Raw genomic sequence first — 19552 nt, 5'->3', positions numbered from 1 at the left:
CAAGAGGCTGCCAGCAACATCAACACAAATGGAGATTCACCGGACAGGCAGGACGGAAACAGAGAGGCGGCAGCGGAAGAAGAACTTAGACTTGGAACCCTAGATCCAAACAGTCTGCTCGCAAGGCAGACAGTAATGCTGAAAGAAACAGCCCAAAAATACGAACCCATAAATTCTGCTCACAAAGCAGAAAACAAATTCTGGAATCTCAATCCATAAACCGAGTACAGAAGCCGAAACAAGGCTCTGATACCATGTAACAGACCATGTAATACACTAGAATACATGGGATACCATGTAGATTAAGAGCCTACATGAATATATTTTATTTAAGAGCAATAAACATATATATACAAGGTTCTCCTTCAATCAAGGAGACAAACTGACCCTACCAGCAGCTCTAGCAGCCCTACAGCAGCCTTAGGCATGCTATTCATTAATTACATTGACTTATTTTGTAACACATGGCAACTCCAATATGAGATCGGCCCAAGGACTGAACATGGAAACACTAATTTGATGAACCCATGATCGCATCCAAGTGAGACAACAAATGAGATTTATGTGATGAGAAAATGCTATTTCCAAATGGCCTAATGAGCTTTTGGAGAACCAAAAATTGGAGGTTCCCAAATTGAGAAGAAACGAAAAATGTATTGAGATTGTATTTCAGAGGGAAAGATAATTTAAACAAGGAACCTCCAATGAACCAAGAAGAATATAATTGGCATATAGAGTATAAGAAGGCTATATTTGCAGGATCAAGAAGAATAAGGTACCCTGACGCTGACTATGGACGAGATAAGCTAGAGCGAAAAAGTACCTCGGGAGGATGTCACTTCCTTGGAAGCTGTGTAGTATCTTGGTTCAGCAAGAAGCAGTCATCAGTTGCCCTGTCTACAACTGAAGCTGAGTACGTAGCTGCTGGAAGCTGTGTTACACAAGTCCTATGGATTAAGCAACAGCTTGAGGATTATGGAGTCAAAACAGAAACAATTGAAGTCAAATGCGATAATAAAAGCGCCATTGACCTATCTAAAAATCCAATCCAACACAGCAGGATGAAGCATGTCAGCATAAGGCATCACTTCATTAGAGATCATGTACTCAAGGGTGAGATCAAGCTGACCTACGTTCCAACAGTTGAACAGCTTGCGGATATCTTCACCAAGCCTTTGGCTCGTGAGCAATTTAACATATTAAGGGAAGCTATCGATATGTCTAATCCTCTTCAATAATTCTATGTGCTTAATTGAATGTTGAGTGATTACCATACTGAGTGATTTGTGATAAATTAGTAACTGTTGCATGCTGAGTTAAAAATGACATGAAATCACTATATGCTGAGTAGACATACATGCTGAGTGATTATCCTAAGCTGAGTTACTAAGTTCACAAACAACTATCCTACGTAAAACTGACTACTCAAAGTTCCAAAACGTTTGATATTCCATATACTGAGTAAAGTTTCGTTGCGTAATTAATGCTAGCACGCGTATTAAATAGCCACCTAGGATAACGTAAGCAATAATCAGAAAACCCATGCGCCGAACGTGTCATAAATGCCAGAATCTCTGTCGGTTGATCATCTCGAGGTTAAACGGCTAGTTCAACGAATAGGATCAATTCGCACCTCTATAAATAGTGGAAGTATCCCCACTTATCACTCTTTACATTCGAAATCCTTGGCATTCAAATCCCTCTCTCTCTGAATTCCAAAATCCTCTAAAAGAATTCGTAATCATGACGAAATCCCAAAATCTTTCCGGTGGCGGTAACAACGATGACCACACCGACGAAAATCCTAAGTCTCTTCCCCAACAAGGTCAGCATGACCTAACTCCAAACAAGAACCCTAAAACTAACCTCGCAACCTCTTCAAAGAAGAAGAAGAAGGACAAGCAGCCAAATGAAAAATTCTTCGTTAAAGTGTACCCAAGCGTAAAGAATCATGAGGTTCTCAGATGTCGATGGTTCTCTCCAAGCTTCATAACAGATGAGCAACCGTTCTGTGAATGGATTGAGAAGAATGAATGGGCTGGACTCTTTTCACTTGCTGGTAGAACCTACCCTAGGTTAGTACGGGAATTTTACTCCAACCTCTGTGTTGATGGAAATGATGCTGACCATCTGGTAACCCACGTTAAAGGTAAGAAGCTAACGATTACCCCATCCTATCTCGCAACCTTACTAAATCTGCCAAACACCGGAACGGAATTCAGGACTACTAAGGAAAAGCTTGACCACACTGCAACGTTCTGCAAACCAGCAAAACATAAAGGAGAAATACCCAGTACATGCATGGGTCAAAATCAAAAGATGGCTCACTATCTCCTCACTAACTTCATCTTCCCAAAAATCAACTCTGCATCATCAGCTTCAAATTTTGAGCAGTGCTTCATTTGGCACATGTTGACCTACAACCCACTCAATATGCCCGTATTCCTGGTAGGAGCACTTCAACGGAGTACTATCAAGCTCAGGCTGGGTTCTCTTATAACCAGAATCCTCGAAGATCATCAAATTGACTTGATTAATGAAACAGAAACCGTGGGAACTGAAATCACGGCTGCTTTGTTGTTTGGGTTAGTATATGACCAACCTATCAAGCCCAAGAAGGGAAAAGGGGTCATCGAGGAAGGTCAGGAGGAAGAGGATGATGAGCAACCTCATGAAGAGAACATTGCTATAGCCGAACCTGCTGACCAAACCAAGCGAGAGAAGAAACGGAAAGCAATCCAAACCAACTCAAAAGATGTTGATGCTGTCCCCAAGAAAATCCGGGTTGTGTCAAAGGGAAAGCAAGTTAATGCTGAGCAGGCTAAGTCAGCAGAGAAAAGAAAGAGGCAGGATGAGCCTGAGGAACTAGAAAGTGAGGAAACCCCTCTGAAGAAGAAAAAGAAAAATGCTGACCTGAGTCTAGTGGATGATGTCCCTCTCGGCTTTGCAGCTCCTGATGATTCCCGCTTCATCAGAAGCCAAGAGATTGACCTTGAGAAAATTCCTGCTGATAAAGAAGCAGAAGAACTAAGCAATAATGAAGGTCAGTATGATAACGATGAGGATGTTGAGCAACATCAAGAAGCTCATGATGAGCAAGAACAAACAGGGAATATTGAGCAAGATGAAAATCCAGCTGTACAGAGTAAGACAGTTGATGCGGAGCTCACAGAGCAAGAACGAGTCATGGAAAGTCTCAACGCTAATCTCGAGGAAGAGTCATCTCTTGATTCCATTCCTGCTGACCCTTCCCCTCCAAGGACCAAAAAGTTGAAAAGGCTTAAGAAGAAGGCCTACAAATCTCCAGTCATTGATCTCCTGGATGATTTGCCTCTGATGGATGAAATCACTGACCTCACAGCTACTCAATTTAAGTTCTTCTCAACACATCCTGAGCCCTCTACACAGGAAAAACAAGCCTCTGTTACTCATGTTGAGCAACATGCCAAGACTCCAGAAAATCCAAACCAAGCCGAGCAACAGCTCGAAGTCCTAGCTGATCAAGGAGACAAGCAAGCTAAGGAAAATCCTGCTCAACCTGAGGTGCCTCTTCCTACACCAACTCAAGTCCATGTTGAGCAGGTCAATATCTCTGCAGATCCACCTCCTTCCCATCACATTTCGCAGAATATTGAGCAGTCAGTTCCTGCTGCTAATCAAAATCAAAGTCCAGTTGCTGACCATACTGGCACTTCCACTCAAGGACAACACCACACACCTCCTCCATCTGGTGCCACTAGAATCCCGGCCACTGAGCTAAATCCTGAGGCACAATTTGCCTATCTTCATGCAACTGAGTCTGGACATCGCATCATTGACTCGGCTCAACATCTTCTCCAGGATTTACACACTTCTCATGCCAATGCTGCTGGGTCTGCCAATGCTGAATCACAAGACTTCTCGTCTGTCACTCAGCTTCTCAACGAGATCAAGAATCTCAAAGATTTAGTAAGTGTCATGACCTCGGTCCAAACACAGCAACCCAAGCAAGAATCATTTGCCAAGCTGACCAAGCTAATATTGATGATGGTGAATCATATGAATTCACTTCAGGGACAAATCAACGCTCTACCTACAGTCAACATGGGCTATGCTACCTCTGCTGAGTTAGGTCATTATTTTACCAAGTTGTCTTCTGAGCTGACTGGTACTCGTGAACTTCTTTCCTCATCTTCCCAATGTTCGATGGATGAAATTAGCGAAGCTGTCCGTCTTCTAAACCTGAGTAAAGAGGAAATGGAAACTGACGTGGTGAAAACCAATACTATCCTCCAGACTACTCAGAGCTTATTTAGACATGTGCGTCACACAAACGCTCAGCGTGATATCTACGACAAGGCTGTACTTCGAATGTATCATCAATCTTATGCCCAGCTAACTGACGCAATATCTTGGCTAACTAAGTCACAGGAATACATGCTCAGCATGATCAGCGCATCTATTCGCGTCCCTGGTACAGTTCTGGATGATGGAGTCCCAGTGCTTGATGGGTTATTTGAAAGCACGAAACGTCTAAAGGCATATTCGGTCAAGCTGACTCGTGCTGCTCTCAATGACACCTTCATTGCTCCTCCGCCTGATGGTGGAAAAACGGGAGAGAAAGCACAAGCTGATGGAACTCAGCCAAAGGCAGGAGAAGCTTCAGGCAGTAAGCAAAAGAGGAAAGACAAAGGCAAAGGGGTAGCTCAAGATTAGCTTTAAAAAATTGCCCTGTGTATTTTGTATGCTGACCATGTATAACATCTTAAGCATCTTTTATTCACATTGTTTTTAATTAGTGATGCTTACTTTTATACTATATGCTGATCTGTCTAAAATTGAACAAACAAATAAATTCAAATTAAAAATATACTCAGTACACATTAACTCTGATACATCCACACATAAACTCTGATACAAAAACTATTCATATATCAAACTGAGTAAACATTGAACTCTTCTGAAAATTGACCTAGGTTCATCTGAATTAGATTTTAGAAAGTCCAGGATTGAACTAAGTCGGTATAAACATGTCTTCTTTTAGTACTCAATTAAATCTTAGAAGGTTTAGAGTTAAGTTAAGACAATGTATGCAACCCTTACGGGGGAGTCATTTCAGAAGAATAAAATGTAATTCAATCATGGGGAATTTCAATACTGAGTTCCATAAATTAAATATTTTGCCAACATCAAAATGGGGGAGTTTGTTGAAACACCTTTCCACAAGATTTTGATTTGACAAAATCATTTAAGTTTAATCCATGATTAAGAGACAATTAAATTTAAGTGCTTTGATTTAATTGTACTAATCCGTTTGTTCAATATTGAGTATAAATATAAATGAAAAAGGAAATAAAAATTAAGACAGGTCAAAGTCAGCATGAGAATACAACACAAGCTGAGTGAAGAGCAACTCAGCACAAGAGAAGATAAGTCATCTTCAAAACAACAGCTTAAGATTGAAGCTGATCAAAGAAGCTGAGTGGAACGGAACTCAGCATAAAAGAAGTCTGCTTCAGAACTAGATCTTGCAGAACGAAGCTGACCATTGAAGCTGAGTGAAAAAAAACTCAGTATAAGATTTGGTGACAATCAAAGACAATGACTAGCGAAGTAAAGCTGAGTGATCTTCAGGACAACATGTATGATATGTTAGCTAAAAGACAAATCCGACAACTGTCTGCACCAATAATCGAAGCCTTGGAATTATGCAAAAGCCAAATTCCGAGATGCATGGGTCAATTGTTCTCTGCTATAAGACAAACTGCCGCAAAAAGACAAAGCCTGTAGGAAGAAGACAAGCCTGACATCTGAAGAAATCAGAAAACAAGATTGGCCTTCACGTCTGAAGCTGACCAGAAGCTTGTCCCCCAAAAGAGCCGTTTTGGATTCAACGGACAAATTAAATTCAAATCATTTGATCCTCAAGGTTCAACTATAAAAGGACAAGCAATTCTCTTGGATCATTGCCGAATTACAGAATATACAAGAGAGAAAAATCCAAGCTCAAAGCACTCAAAAACAAGAAAGAAATCTTACACCCACTTTCTATTCCTTGTGTAAATGCTAGATTGATTATTTTGTAATCATCTAAAGTGTTTTTTATCTGAAAAAGAGCAAATTGTATCAATTGTGAATTGAGAGTGTTGTGCTGAGTATTTGGTTGTAAATACTCAGTGGTGGAGAAATCTAGGTGTTGGGTTGTAGCACTTAGTAGGAGTTGAGTAAACGAATAGAGGAATGTACTCTTGCATATTCAGCTGCCTTGTAACTGGTTTGTGCTCTACCTTTAAAGGGCTCAGTATTGGATTCTAAAAGCCCGGACGACTCTGGGGACTGGACGTAAGCAGAGAGGCCGAACCAGGATAAGTGATACTGAGTAATTTCTAACTCTCTTAAATATATGTATATGTGCATGTGTTGCTTGTTATATCTACTCAGCATATAAACTGTTTAAAGCTGACACTGAGTAAATTAGAGTGTTGAGTTGGAAGCTGACCACAAAAGTGTCAATTCCCAACTCTCAAGTGAAACAGCCTTAGTCAGCATCTGACTAAAGCTGTCTTACATTAAGATCGGCTAAGCGGACCAAAGCTGAGTTAATAAACTCACCAAAATTATCAAGTCAGCAAGATTAATTAGAACGAAAAAGTTACATTAGTTCCTAACCTCCCCCCCCCCCCCCTTTGAACTAATCACACGGGACCAACAACTTTTTCACCTGTTGTCAAGCTAACCACTGTTAGACTTGTTCTTACTATAGCAGCTATTAACAATTGGTCCCTTTACCAATGTGATGTTAATAATGCTTTTCTGCATGGTTTTTTGGATGAGGAAGTTTACATGAAACCTCCTCCAGGTTTATCTTTACCTGAACCAAACCTTGTTTGCAAACTTGAAAAATCCATTTATGGATTAAAACAAGCCAGCAAACAATGGTTTGCCAGGCTTTCTTCTTTTCTAATTCAACATCATTATCAACAATCTTCTGCTGACCATAGTATGTTTACTAAAATGGTTAATGGTAAAAGTTGTATCTTGTTGATATATGTTGATGACATTATATTAACTGATACAGATCAACAAGAGATTGATAGTATTAAACAGTTACTTGATTTAGAATTTAAAATCAAAGATTTAGGTGACCTGAAATACTTTCTTGGATTGGAAATTGCTAGGTCAGCAAAGGGCATTAATATTTCTCAGCGAAAATACACTCTTGATATTCTTTCTGATGCAGGTTTGCTAGCTGCTAGACCTGTTTCCACTCCTATGGATCCAACTCTGAGATTGACAAAAGAAGAAGGCACAGCTCTCCAGGATCCTACTTCTTACAGAAAGCTCATTGGCAGACTCATCTACCTCACTAATACAAGACCAGACATCACTTTTGCTGTCAACACTCTAAGTCAGTTCCTCTCTAAACCAACTGACATACATTACAAAGCAGCCTTGAGAATTCTCCATTATCTCAAACAAGATCCAGGCAAATGGCTGTTTTACTCCTCTACTTCTCCTCTTCAACTACAAGCTTTTTCAGATGATGATTGGGCTACATGCCTTGACACAAGAAGATCTATTACAGGCTTTTGTGTCTTCTTAGGTACCTCTTTCATTAGTTGGAAGAGTAAGAAACAACTGTTTCTAAATCCTCATCAGAATCAGAATATCGTGCAATGTCCTCTGTTTCTAGTGAAATACAATGGCTTCAATATCTTTTCCAAGCCCTTAATATTCCTCATCCTCAACCAACACCTTTGTTCTGTGATAATCTTTCTGCTCTCTATACTGTCAAGAACTCTACTTTCCATGAACACACAAAACACATCGAATTAGATTGCCATTTTGTGCGTGAAAAATTCCTTTATTGCCTTATCAAACCTTTAGCCATTTCTACTATTTTCAAAATTGCTGACATTTTTACTAAACCTCTTCCACCAAAATCTTTCTCTGTTCTTACTTGTAAGGTGGGTGTACAATCAATATACCTTCCAACTTGAGAGGAGTAACAAGACTCAAGGATCCGTTTGTAATTATTTATATTGAACAGGGGCATTTAAGTACTTTCATCATGTTAATTAGAAAATATCCGTTGTAATTGAACGAATATGTAAAGGATAGTTAGAGTTAGTTTTAGGTTAAGAAAAATTTGGGGATTTTCTATTTTGTAAGCTTCATTCCATTGTTCTGGAATTCAAGGTTCATCTATTCAATGTTTATCATTCCTTTATTCAATTCTAATAGAAATCATGTAACAATTATGATTCGGACTAGGCTAAAAGGAAATGTATTAGCAAGCTAATACAAGGCTCAATTCCACAAAGACCAACTTTTTTTTATGAATAGCCCAAAGAACTAAGCGCTTCTCAAAGGGATGAAAAGGTGTTTAAGCTAGAAACTATTTATTCTCTCTATATATTTTCTAGTACACAAAGAGCTCATCCCGGCGCAGGCAGCGTCCTCATCCAGATAGACCTCTAATACATTTTTCTTCAAAGAAGCTTATTCTCCTCCAGTAGTTGCTAATTTGTCCACCAAAATATTTTCATTCATCAATTTCCTTTCTGGGAACTAACAAAATCCTATCAATATCCTCTTCAAACTATGACAAATGAATCGGAATATTCCAATAAATTAACAAAGCAAAAACACTATCGTTGTTTAGCAACTAGTTATACAATTACGTAAGTTCAATTAAAGTAGGATTCTAACACAACAGGAGTGTTTCTATGTACAGAAGCAAATTTAAAATATTATCACCAAAATTTTGATCTGTACATAAGATTACAATTAAAAGACAATAATCGTGTTAATGATGACCAAAGCTAAGAACACTTAACATCTGGATGCCACGTATGCATGAGAATGTTTTACCATTGAAACATACCATGGACTCTTATCATATGCCATTGTTGGCGTTGTTTCCAGCAAGAATTAGAGAAATTTCCAATCCTCGGCTGAAGGCTTGGTTGAACATGAGCCTGGTTTGGAATGTTGATACAAATGGAAACCACGAAAATAAGGCTATTGGAATAAAGATAATCATTCCCATCCCAGCATCATATAGGCGGGCAATTGAACGGATGGATTTCCATAATCCAAGTTTCTTCATCAGAGGCTTCCATGCAGCAGCAATCTGAAAATAAAATAACACTCCTATCATTAAAATGAGTTGGTAAAGAAGCACACTGTGCAGTCCACAATAGACATTCTCAATCTAAGATTCACCTTTCTGTAAGTAACATTCAACCTCAAAAGCTTATGCTGATAGGTAAGGTTCCAAGAATAGTTTTATCATTTCTAACACACCGCCGATGTGAATTCCCTTAGGGCTTGAAGCATACAAGCATAGACTCGCTTACATTATTCTGAAATTTATTCAATAAACCGGGTTGCTAGGACTCGAACTCTAGACTTCTTGGTCTAAGCGAGTCTGGTACCATGTCGAACAATCATTCAATCCAAAAGCTTATGCTGATAGCCAAGGTTCCAAGAGTAGGTTTTTTATTATTATTATATTTGACAAAGCTCAATTCAATAAGATACTTGTGATCGAGTTCAAGCCTCACACAATTACATATAAAGCTAGAATAAGCTCCAACCTACGAGTTGGAATTTATATCTCTTAGGATACAGTAAATTGGTATCATTATTTAAATACCATATATAACAAATGAAATAAACAGAAACTCAGCTACACTTAAGGAAGCGAGCTACTCAAAAGTAGAACCAATATTCAAATAGTTTGCAATGCAGCATTACTAGTTTATACTCCAGCATGACGAACACCAAGATTGTGAAAAGCAGGCGCACTTAATATAACAACACCTTGAAGGACTCGACTCCAAGTATACCATTCATGATAAAAAGAATTTGGATGAAGTGTCAATTTTCCCATTCGACTTGGCTCACAGGATTGAGTTCTAAAATGAACTCTGGGTATCAATTATTCCCAAACAAGACATATTTGGTCAAATTAGTGCAGAAGTAACATATGTAAACATATAATTTATGGCTTTTAGACATGTTATTTTTTTGACACACCTTTATGGATTAATTTGACAAAAAAAAGACGAGTTGAAGGACCAAATTATTAAACTAAGTTGATTTTTGGGCAAATTGACTCGGCGAACCAAATTAACAGCCAAATTGACCCTTTATCAATAAGAATTTTGTCCATGAAAATTATGTTGATCTAATACGAGTAGACCCATAAAGCACGATTAAGATTTTTGAAATGCAAAGAGCCTAGAGACATTGTTTTTCTAGTAAGAATTCATCACATTTCATAAGATAAAACATTAAGAAAAATACACTCGAGTTTATGAGAACTCACAGATAGAATTCCCCATCCAGTAGGTATAAATGCTAGGATGCAAGCAAAAATGTCTGCAACTGACAAATCTGTTAAAATAACTGCAACAGCCAAACCCGCGAACGCCAACAAGAAGGAGACTCCTTGGATGAACCGCAGCAAAAGCTGAAAATTGACAGATATCTTCTGACTGAAGGTGAATACCTGTGAAACGCAACAGCGTTTATTAATATCCAAACCATATGCAAAGGCACAACAACATTTATTCCCAATGATCGGGGTTTAATAAGTCATAATATTGCACCTTGAAAAGGATTATAAGCACAGCCAGAACAATCCATGAAAACCCATACACCTAGACCAAATATCAACCAGAAAGAATTAAGATCTCCATCGAGTGGATAAAAAGAAGATAGCAGTAGAAAAACTGGAGATAGGATACTCCAGACAAAGAAGTCAATAAAGTAGTATCACAGTTATGATGTAGAATTAATGAAAATGTAGCATATAATATGAATGATCCAAGGAGAGCTGTTACCGATAATGATGTATTGTTTCCTTGTATATCTAACTTGTAGACAATACCATACTGGAATATAAAGAATCTCAGACTTAAAATAGTTTCCATTATCCTCCCACCGAACGTTCGAATATGTGCCTGCAGAGTAACATTTGGGATCATCCAAATGAATCAATGTCAATAAATAATAACAGCAAATGAAAAATTAAAATAAATAAATAAAAAATTAACCATATGAGAATTGCATGGTGTAACAGACCATGTAATACACTAGAATACATGGGATACCATGTAGATTAAGAGCCTACATGAATATATTTTATTTAAGAGCAATACACATATATATACAAGGTTCTCCTTCAATCAAGGAGACAAACTGACCCTACCAGCAGCTCTAGCAGTCCTACAGCAGCCTTAGGCATGCTATTCATTAATTACATTGACTTATTTTGTAACATTCCCCCTCAAGCTGAAGCATGGATTTTAATCATGCTTAACTTGCTAAAGATATAGATAACATAGTCTTCCAAACAATACAACTGAAAACAAAAAGCTTAAGATACTTTAGAATATAAAGTATAATCCTGGAGACGCAACTCAGAAGAACAAATCGGTCAGGCAGAAGGTAGACGACGAGACAACAACGGAACAACAATCCTCGTTGGAAACGGAAAAGCAGAACCCATTTAAAATATCATCACAAGAGGCTGCCAGCAACATCAACACAAATGGAGATTCACCGGACAGGCAGGACGGAAACAGAGAGGCGGCAGCGGAAGAAGAACTTAGACTTGGAACCCTAGATCCAAACAGTCTGCTCGCAAGGCAGACAGTAATGCTGAAAGAAACAGCCCAAAAATACGAACCCATAAATTCTGCTCACAAAGCAGAAAACAAATTCTGGAATCTCAATCCATAAACCGAGTACAGAAGCCGAAACAAGGCTCTGATACCATGTAACAGACCATGTAATACACTAGAATACATGGGATACCATGTAGATTAAGAGCCTACATGAATATATTTTATTTAAGAGCAATAAACATATATATACAAGGTTCTCCTTCAATCAAGGAGACAAACTGACCCTACCAGCAGCTCTAGCAGCCCTACAGCAGCCTTAGGCATGCTATTCATTAATTACATTGACTTATTTTGTAACACATGGCAACTCCAATATGAGATCGGCCCAAGGACTGAACATGGAAACACTAATTTGATGAACCCATGATCGCATCCAAGTGAGACAACAAATGAGATTTATGTGATGAGAAAATGCTATTTCCAAATGGCCTAATGAGCTTTTGGAGAACCAAAAATTGGAGGTTCCCAAATTGAGAAGAAACGAAAAATGTATTGAGATTGTATTTCAGAGGGAAAGATAATTTAAACAAGGAACCTCCAATGAACCAAGAAGAATATAATTGGCATATAGAGTATAAGAAGGCTATATTTGCAGGATCAAGAAGAATAAGGTACCCTTCATACTAAGCATCCTCTATATCCCACATTGAAATTTATAGGGACGGATCTTTCAGAAAAGGAAAATAAACAGCTACATTAAATAATGTGCAAGTTGAATCTTGTACGAAAAATATCATGACAAACAATGTCATTTTATTAAACATTCAGATAAAACTTTTAAATTGGCAAATGACTACAAGAAATGAATGTTGTTCACCACTCACACAAAATGTAGCTAATGGAAGACAAAGCACTAGGAAAATTGAGAGATCCTATTCGTTCAGTGTACTTAGTACCAGTAAAAGGTTGATTACAGTACAAACTCATGATATAATGCTGTTAAAAACCATTAAGCATAAAAACTGAAGCTTAAACTATAGGTAAAGACTCCAAGAATAGTTTTACCATGTCGAACAAATAAGAACCCTACAACTTAGGAATGAAATGCACATGTTACCACAACCCACAGTAACAATGATATGCAGGTCCCTGTTCCAAAAAATGTCACAGGCTGGAAGAAAATAGTAAGTCAGAAACATCTTTTGTGCCTATTTGTTAAATTGGATTGTTGAGGAACACAAGTAGTACCAGTTCCTCATCCCACCAAGCTTCCCAGCTTTCTTCTCCTTTAACCCCAATTCCACCTCTATAGAGAAGCCAATTTGTCCAATCTCTGAAGTCCTCTACTGTCCTAAAAATACATAAAATGGAATATTTCAACTAATGGGGGGTGCAAACTTTAATAAAAAATACGCATAAACCAGTGCTTACTTTTGCCATTCAAATCCAGATGGATTGAACAAATAGGGAGCAAAAAGCCAAGATAGAGCCATAAACCAACTGCTAATTGTAAGAAGAATATAGGACAGACCACCACCTTCATTATATCCATACGCAAGGTATACTATCAGCAAAAGTACAACTTCTAGCCTGAATAGGAGAGAGAAAAAAAATTAGAACATCACTCCGCATTAATACATGTCTGAGGAGTTAAAGAGATCATAGAGGCAATACCCTTTAATGAAATGACTGCGTGAATAGAGCCTATAGTTCTCAGAGAATTTAATATGTCGGACCACAAAACCCCTGCCAGTGGCTTGATACTGTTGAAATACATTAGTTTACTTTCACATATCAACAGGAAGCAGAGAGAGAGAGAGAGAGATTGCACCACGAAGCAAGAAAACTTACCCTTGCACCACCATGAAGAATAGTCCGGCCAAAATAATGTGTTCTTGTGCCCAATGAAAATGTGAAGAAGACGGAACAAAGTTGAAGCTGCATTGTGATAAAACTGACAATGGCCTGCATCATATAACAGATTTATCAAGAGTATGCACGCCAAGTACACAAGTACTGAAACTGTGGACTGCCAGCAATATCAAAAAAATCAAGGATGGTGTGTGACAACTAAATTCGAGCAGATGTTAGATTTGAGAAAAATCTAATGTGCTTTCTATCTACCTTGGAAACTCTGTCACCATATCGTACTAAAACAAATTTAGCATGACAAATGAAAAGTGAAAAAGATTTACTATATTATCTTTCAACAACAAAGATCATTTAACAAGACCTATCATAATTCAACTGCATCATCCCGCAACTTAACAACTAGAGCCAGAACCATTACTTCAAAATTGAGGTTTCAAAGTCATTAGAAATACAGATAAAAAAACAACAAACATATATATGTACCTCATTCAAGAGCACAATGTGCACAAGTAATCCAAATGTGAAGAAACTTGGATTAGTTACATTCTAATACCATAACTGGACCAACTTAGCTGCAGGTTGGCCACATAATAACAGGAATTCATTATGCTAAAATATTATATGTGATCAATTAAAAAATGTCAGCGTGACAGAAAGGAGAAGTAAAAAAGAATGATATTTGACCACTTGACAAGATGCATCATAATTCAACTACATCAAGCAGGAAATCACAACAAGAGCCAGAAGGCCAAAATCTAGTCAGTCTTAAACTCGCAGCCCTCAAGTCAATAGACACATCTCAAAAGCAACTAAATACTGAACCTTATCTGAGAGCTAAGCTTGTGTAAGTAGCCTATGTGAAGAAAACTTGGATGGATTACATAATCTAATACGTTATAAGAGAACTTACCTACAGTTTGGTCACAAATTAACAGGAACTCATTATGCTAAGAAATTGAAAGCAATTTCTAGTAACTTCAAGATTCAGCATAACCAGAACTCATAGCATAAACTGGCAAACAATAACGGAATGAGAATTACTGACTCAAAGTCTACCCACCCAAAATTTAAGTCTATGTACGAGTCCACAAGTTCCAGAAAACAGAGTTGATACAGAATTCATGTCAACTTTAGATTGCAGATATAGTGTATTATCATATATATTCTACTTTGTTAAAAAATTAGCTAGTTATTATCGTAATACATGAATGTCATGCAACTTGAGAACGTAAACTAATCAGATGGTATTGTCCAAAATACTAAATGACAAATAGCATATATACAGAGAGAGAGAAGAGAGAGAGAGAGAGAGAGAATGGAGGAACGCGTGAATTTGTAATAAGGATGCAGGAACTTTTATGGACAGCAACAAATAAGTAGAAAATAGGCAGATAAAATCAATACCTTCAAAAAACCTTGCTCCAAAATGAAGCCCAGAATCATGGGCACAGCAGTAAAAATACCAATTTGAAACAGAAACTGTGCATTTAGAGCAGCACTTAGGGCATCGTTCTGCATAATTCCAGCTCTAATTTGAAGAGTTTCACCAAGTCCGGATAGTGCCTGTAAAAGAACTGCATTAGAGTGCCAAGAATGATGGAACACGTTAACATTTTACAATGAGCAAGTGAGAGGTGTGGCCGAGCTAGCAAAACACAATATAATACTGTGTTGCCAAGCAAGAAAGGAAAAAAGAAAAAAATCTCCTAAAAAGAATATTCATTTACCAGTCTGAGAAAAATGATTAACAATATCCTGAACTGAAAAGTTCATATGTAAAAAATGCAACTACAATGCAACAGGACATGGACAGTAGAACTTCTATGGTTATGAAAACTGGCATGTGTGATGTACTTTCTCAAATACCAAAACCCTGCTACTGATAGAATGCAGCAATCAAAGATACACAGGCAAAAGTGCCGAAATATAACAATGCTAAAATGTCCCTCAAAAAAGCCAAAGCCTTACCAGGTATGTCTTTCCATACAGGAAAATGTAGACAGTCAGAACTGTTAACTGCAAAAAAAAAAAATTGAGAAGTGAATCGTCAAAAATCATAAAAAGGTTGCCAAGTGTTCAAAAAGCATCATGCAGTTTCCCACAGACTTCTTATTTTATTTTCAAATTATATTTTATTCAATACTTTTTATAGCAGAAAATGCTGAGCAATTATATTTTCAGGTAGGCATGAAGGGAATGTGAAGTTCTTTCATAATATGAGCACAAAGGACTTATCTAATTAACCATTTAAATTCGACAAACAAAAAACTAGTAGAAGGGGCATTTGGAAGAAATAGACAAAGTTGGATGGATTGGCAAATTGCATGAAAAGGCAAACAGAGCCATCTGAAAGCCGTACACTAAAAGAATTGGCAGAAAAACAAAAGATAGATGAATTGGCAAATTGCACGAACACCAGCATGGCTGTCCTTAACTTGTACGTGTTATGTTTTGTCTGTAACTACATTGATTGATTGTAGCCAAATCTCAGATTCCAATTCATCAACCAAAATAAATTTCTTAAGCTGAGAGATGGAAATATAGTACACACTTACCATTGTACAAAAATAAAATCCCACCGTAGTGAAGTAAAATGACATCATTCGAAAGAAATCAAAGAGCTGTCCCAGCCTGTATATGTCCCGACTAAGCACTTGCTCACCATTGCCACTTGCAACCTTCCCTTCAAATAAGGCAATCTGATTGAGACCAACATCCCGTCCTTTGCCAACCTGTAAATTTAATCATGGTTAGAATCATAAAGCAACAAACGAGGCTAAAGTCGAAAGGAGGCATACCTGGATATACTCATGATGAGTAATATTCCCTTGGCGCAAAGTTGAATTGAACCCTGCATGATAATTAAGAGTGACAACTTACATTCTTCAAACAATGAATATATATATATATATATATATATATCTTTTCTTTTCTTGCTTCCTTCCATAACTTTTAAACTTCAAAATGGATTGGTATTTGTGCAAATAAGGAGAAATCTAATCACATTAAATAAAAAAAGCAATAAATCAACGTTGATAGATCACTTGGAAGAAAATATTGCGAGCATAATAACACTGATTCTAAACAATTTATTAATATAAACACGCAAGTTATTTTCGAATGAAGACTAGAGCTCTTTATTTGTATGATATTTGTAACAAAAGCCATATACATCAAAATTAACTTACTAAGACCAAAAGAAACACACACACACACACACTTACATATATATAATAAGAAAAATTCCACGACTCAAAGGAAAACTATCAAGTATGGGAACAAGATAAAAAGAAAAGCTGGATAACAAAAATCGGTTGACGGTTTCTAGTATTTGAAGTTCTAGTTTGTTGCAGATACAGTATGGTAGCTACCATACCAACAGGTTGATGTCATATATATATATATATAAAGGGTAAATAATTTATTAGTCCTCTACCTTTTACGTAACACAATGTTTAGCCCTTCTATTTTGAAAAATACATTATAAAGTCCCTATCTTTTGTCACCGTTAACCCTTTGGTCCTTCTGTCTACTTTTTTAGATCTTCAACCCTTATATTTGGCGTAAACAGACAGAAGAGAACAGAGTAACATAGCCATTTTGTATTGTACTATGGCTGTGCTAAAAGCTATAAGATATGTTCAGTTAAAAATCTAAAAAAAAAAAAAAGACAAAAGGACCAAAGGATTAATATTGACAAAAGATAGGGACCTTATAATGTGTTTTTCAAAATAGGGGGACTAAACAGTGCGTTACATAAAAAGGTGGGGACTAATAAATTATTTATCCATATATATATACATATATACATCCGTACATACATACATATAAAAAAAACTCATTCTATCAGCTAGACCACCAAGCAATATGTACAAAAGAGGTTTAAAAAATAAAGAAGTATTAAGAAATGGATCAGTACCTATTGGCTTAAACTTTTGGGTCAAATAGTTCTTAGACGTGATAGTAGAGCCACTTGAATCAAAAGGTCTAAAATTTGAATCCTAAGAATACCCTTTAATTAAATTTCAGTACAAAATAGAGTGAGGCTATGTTTGCACACGCTGCAAGACCAAGGGACATTCAAGTGCATCAGTGTATTAAAGATAATAAAAACTATTATTGTTACCTTATCTATCAGCTTTAGGTTTTTAGGTTAAATGGTTCTTTGACAAACAGAATTATCTTTCGGCACATCTAATATCATGCCATATTAAAATGGACATGTTACTTCCATGTGCTCCAACTGTACTATGCTTAGGGAACTTTGTGAGGTAATAATTTTGACTAAGAGTATTTTTCTTTCAAAAAGATATAATTTCTATCTCCAGAAGCTAGACACTGCAACCTTCCTTCGGATCAGCAACTGCCAATTGAAGCCACATTTTTAGAGTGACTGCCAACAAAATATGCTACAGCACTTAAATTGACTGCTTTCTATTACATGTTTCATAATTCCAGCACAAAAGTTGTGGCTTAAGCTTTACATACAGTAGTTGGACAACCAGTAACATTTTTCAAAAGAAAAACTCCAGTATCAATTAAACCATTTTGAATGAAATTGAATGACAAGCGATCTCATTACCATGGTTAAAATGTTAAATCCAAATATCCGCATATGCTGGCATCCCACAGACAACCTAATTACAGAAAAGATCAAAGAAAAAAAGAAACAAGTTCTCTAGGAAAGTAAGCATGCCTGCATAAATATCTTCACTGATGTTGATAACTCGAGAAGCCTTGCTAATACCACCACGTGTTATATGGAAGACTCTATCAAAGACATCTGGATGGCCATAATGCATACGAACTCTGCATGTGACATACAATATTATCAACATCAATTAGCTTGAGAATTAATTATCGAGTGAGTCTACAAATCTCTTCCACAAAACCATTTCTTACTTCAATGGATTAGCCAGAACACGCTGACCAAGTGTCACAAAGCTAGTTTCCTGATTTGACATGAAGGATGCTAAAGAAGAAACACTGCATAGGAGGTTAAATCAATGCACATGGAAAAATAAAATATATTCAAAATAAGTAAACAAGGCTCAACAAATACATACCTTCCAGTAAAAACATGTTCTCTGACACCAAGAATTGTAGGAGGATGAATACCATGATCGTAATGGAATTCTTCCAGCAGATTTCTCATTTTCAAGGCTTCCTCAAAATAGTTATCCTAAATTGTTGACATTAACACTCATTATTACAACAAATTATTAGTAGTAAACTACACAACAGAACATGAAAGAAAAGGTCACAAACCAATATAAATATTTTCCCGCTTGTAATAAAAATAAAGGAAGAAAGTAACTAAATTATATGAATCTCGTTGCACTCAACATGAGTTATTCAGGTTCTATCGATAATTTAAAATCCCTGCTAGCTTTCCATTTATGAACCCTAGGCAATTCAAATTCTACCTTGGTTTTTAGGAGATGAATTCCGTTTCCAATCTCCAAACCATAAAATTTTCTTACTAAGGATTTTAATTGCCAATTAAGTGAATACTAGAATTTTCTTGTTTGGAAGTTATGGAGTTTTTGAATATATGAAGGTGTCAAAATAGGTTATCATATCATAATTATGTTACAATAATCATGTTATATGATATATTTACACCACCTGAATATATATGATAGAATAGAAATGCAACTAAAAAATAATAATTGTATCAAACGGGTCTGTCTCAGAAATTGACAACACTTAAGTGGTTACCAATTCCTGCCTGAACAAAGCATTTGAATAGTTTCACTTCTAAGAATGCATACTACCAAGTGTAACATTTTTGGCAATTCCTACATTTACTATGTATTACAGCTTTCCTTCCACCTCTTCTCAACTCAAATTTTCCTGCAACAAACACTTGGTATCAAAATTCCAGCCAGCCAATATTATTTACCCGAAAACATGGGCCTAACTGCACCCAAGGGACATCTCTTGTCCTACACTTATAAATGACACATTACCTCTCTAACTAGCCATAACATACAGCCTCGTGGCCAGGGTTAAAGAGCAAGATTTGCACGGAAACCTTGAGTTTGAAGAGTTTCCACATT

At 36.9% G+C, this 19552-nt stretch overlaps 1 protein-coding gene across 1 annotated transcript in view; it reads right to left on the bottom strand.

Moving 5' to 3' along the window:
* Positions 1 to 8584: 8584 nt before the first annotated feature.
* LOC136218638 (callose synthase 9) overlaps positions 8585 to 19552 on the bottom strand; it is a 46201-nt gene continuing 35233 nt past the window's right edge. The window contains exons 38-52 of the mRNA XM_066005653.1: positions 18557 to 18672; positions 18393 to 18476; positions 18187 to 18299; positions 16289 to 16341; positions 16046 to 16222; positions 15459 to 15506; positions 14895 to 15053; positions 13470 to 13583; positions 13293 to 13381; positions 13050 to 13208; positions 12867 to 12969; positions 10833 to 10952; positions 10599 to 10649; positions 10316 to 10498; positions 8585 to 9115 (exon numbers count right to left, since the gene is read on the bottom strand). Coding sequence (XP_065861725.1) covers positions 8879 to 9115; positions 10316 to 10498; positions 10599 to 10649; positions 10833 to 10952; positions 12867 to 12969; positions 13050 to 13208; positions 13293 to 13381; positions 13470 to 13583; positions 14895 to 15053; positions 15459 to 15506; positions 16046 to 16222; positions 16289 to 16341; positions 18187 to 18299; positions 18393 to 18476; positions 18557 to 18672 — 1806 coding nt within the window. The 3' untranslated portion in view covers positions 8585 to 8878. The remainder of the gene's footprint in view (positions 9116 to 10315; positions 10499 to 10598; positions 10650 to 10832; positions 10953 to 12866; positions 12970 to 13049; positions 13209 to 13292; positions 13382 to 13469; positions 13584 to 14894; positions 15054 to 15458; positions 15507 to 16045; positions 16223 to 16288; positions 16342 to 18186; positions 18300 to 18392; positions 18477 to 18556; positions 18673 to 19552) is intronic.

Source organism: Euphorbia lathyris, chromosome 2 (genome assembly GCF_963576675.1).
Source record: "Euphorbia lathyris chromosome 2, ddEupLath1.1, whole genome shotgun sequence".
NCBI lineage: Eukaryota > Viridiplantae > Streptophyta > Magnoliopsida > Malpighiales > Euphorbiaceae > Euphorbia > Euphorbia lathyris.
The sequence above is the reverse complement of the archived record's forward strand: the minus strand, read 5'-3'. Positions and strand labels throughout refer to the sequence as shown.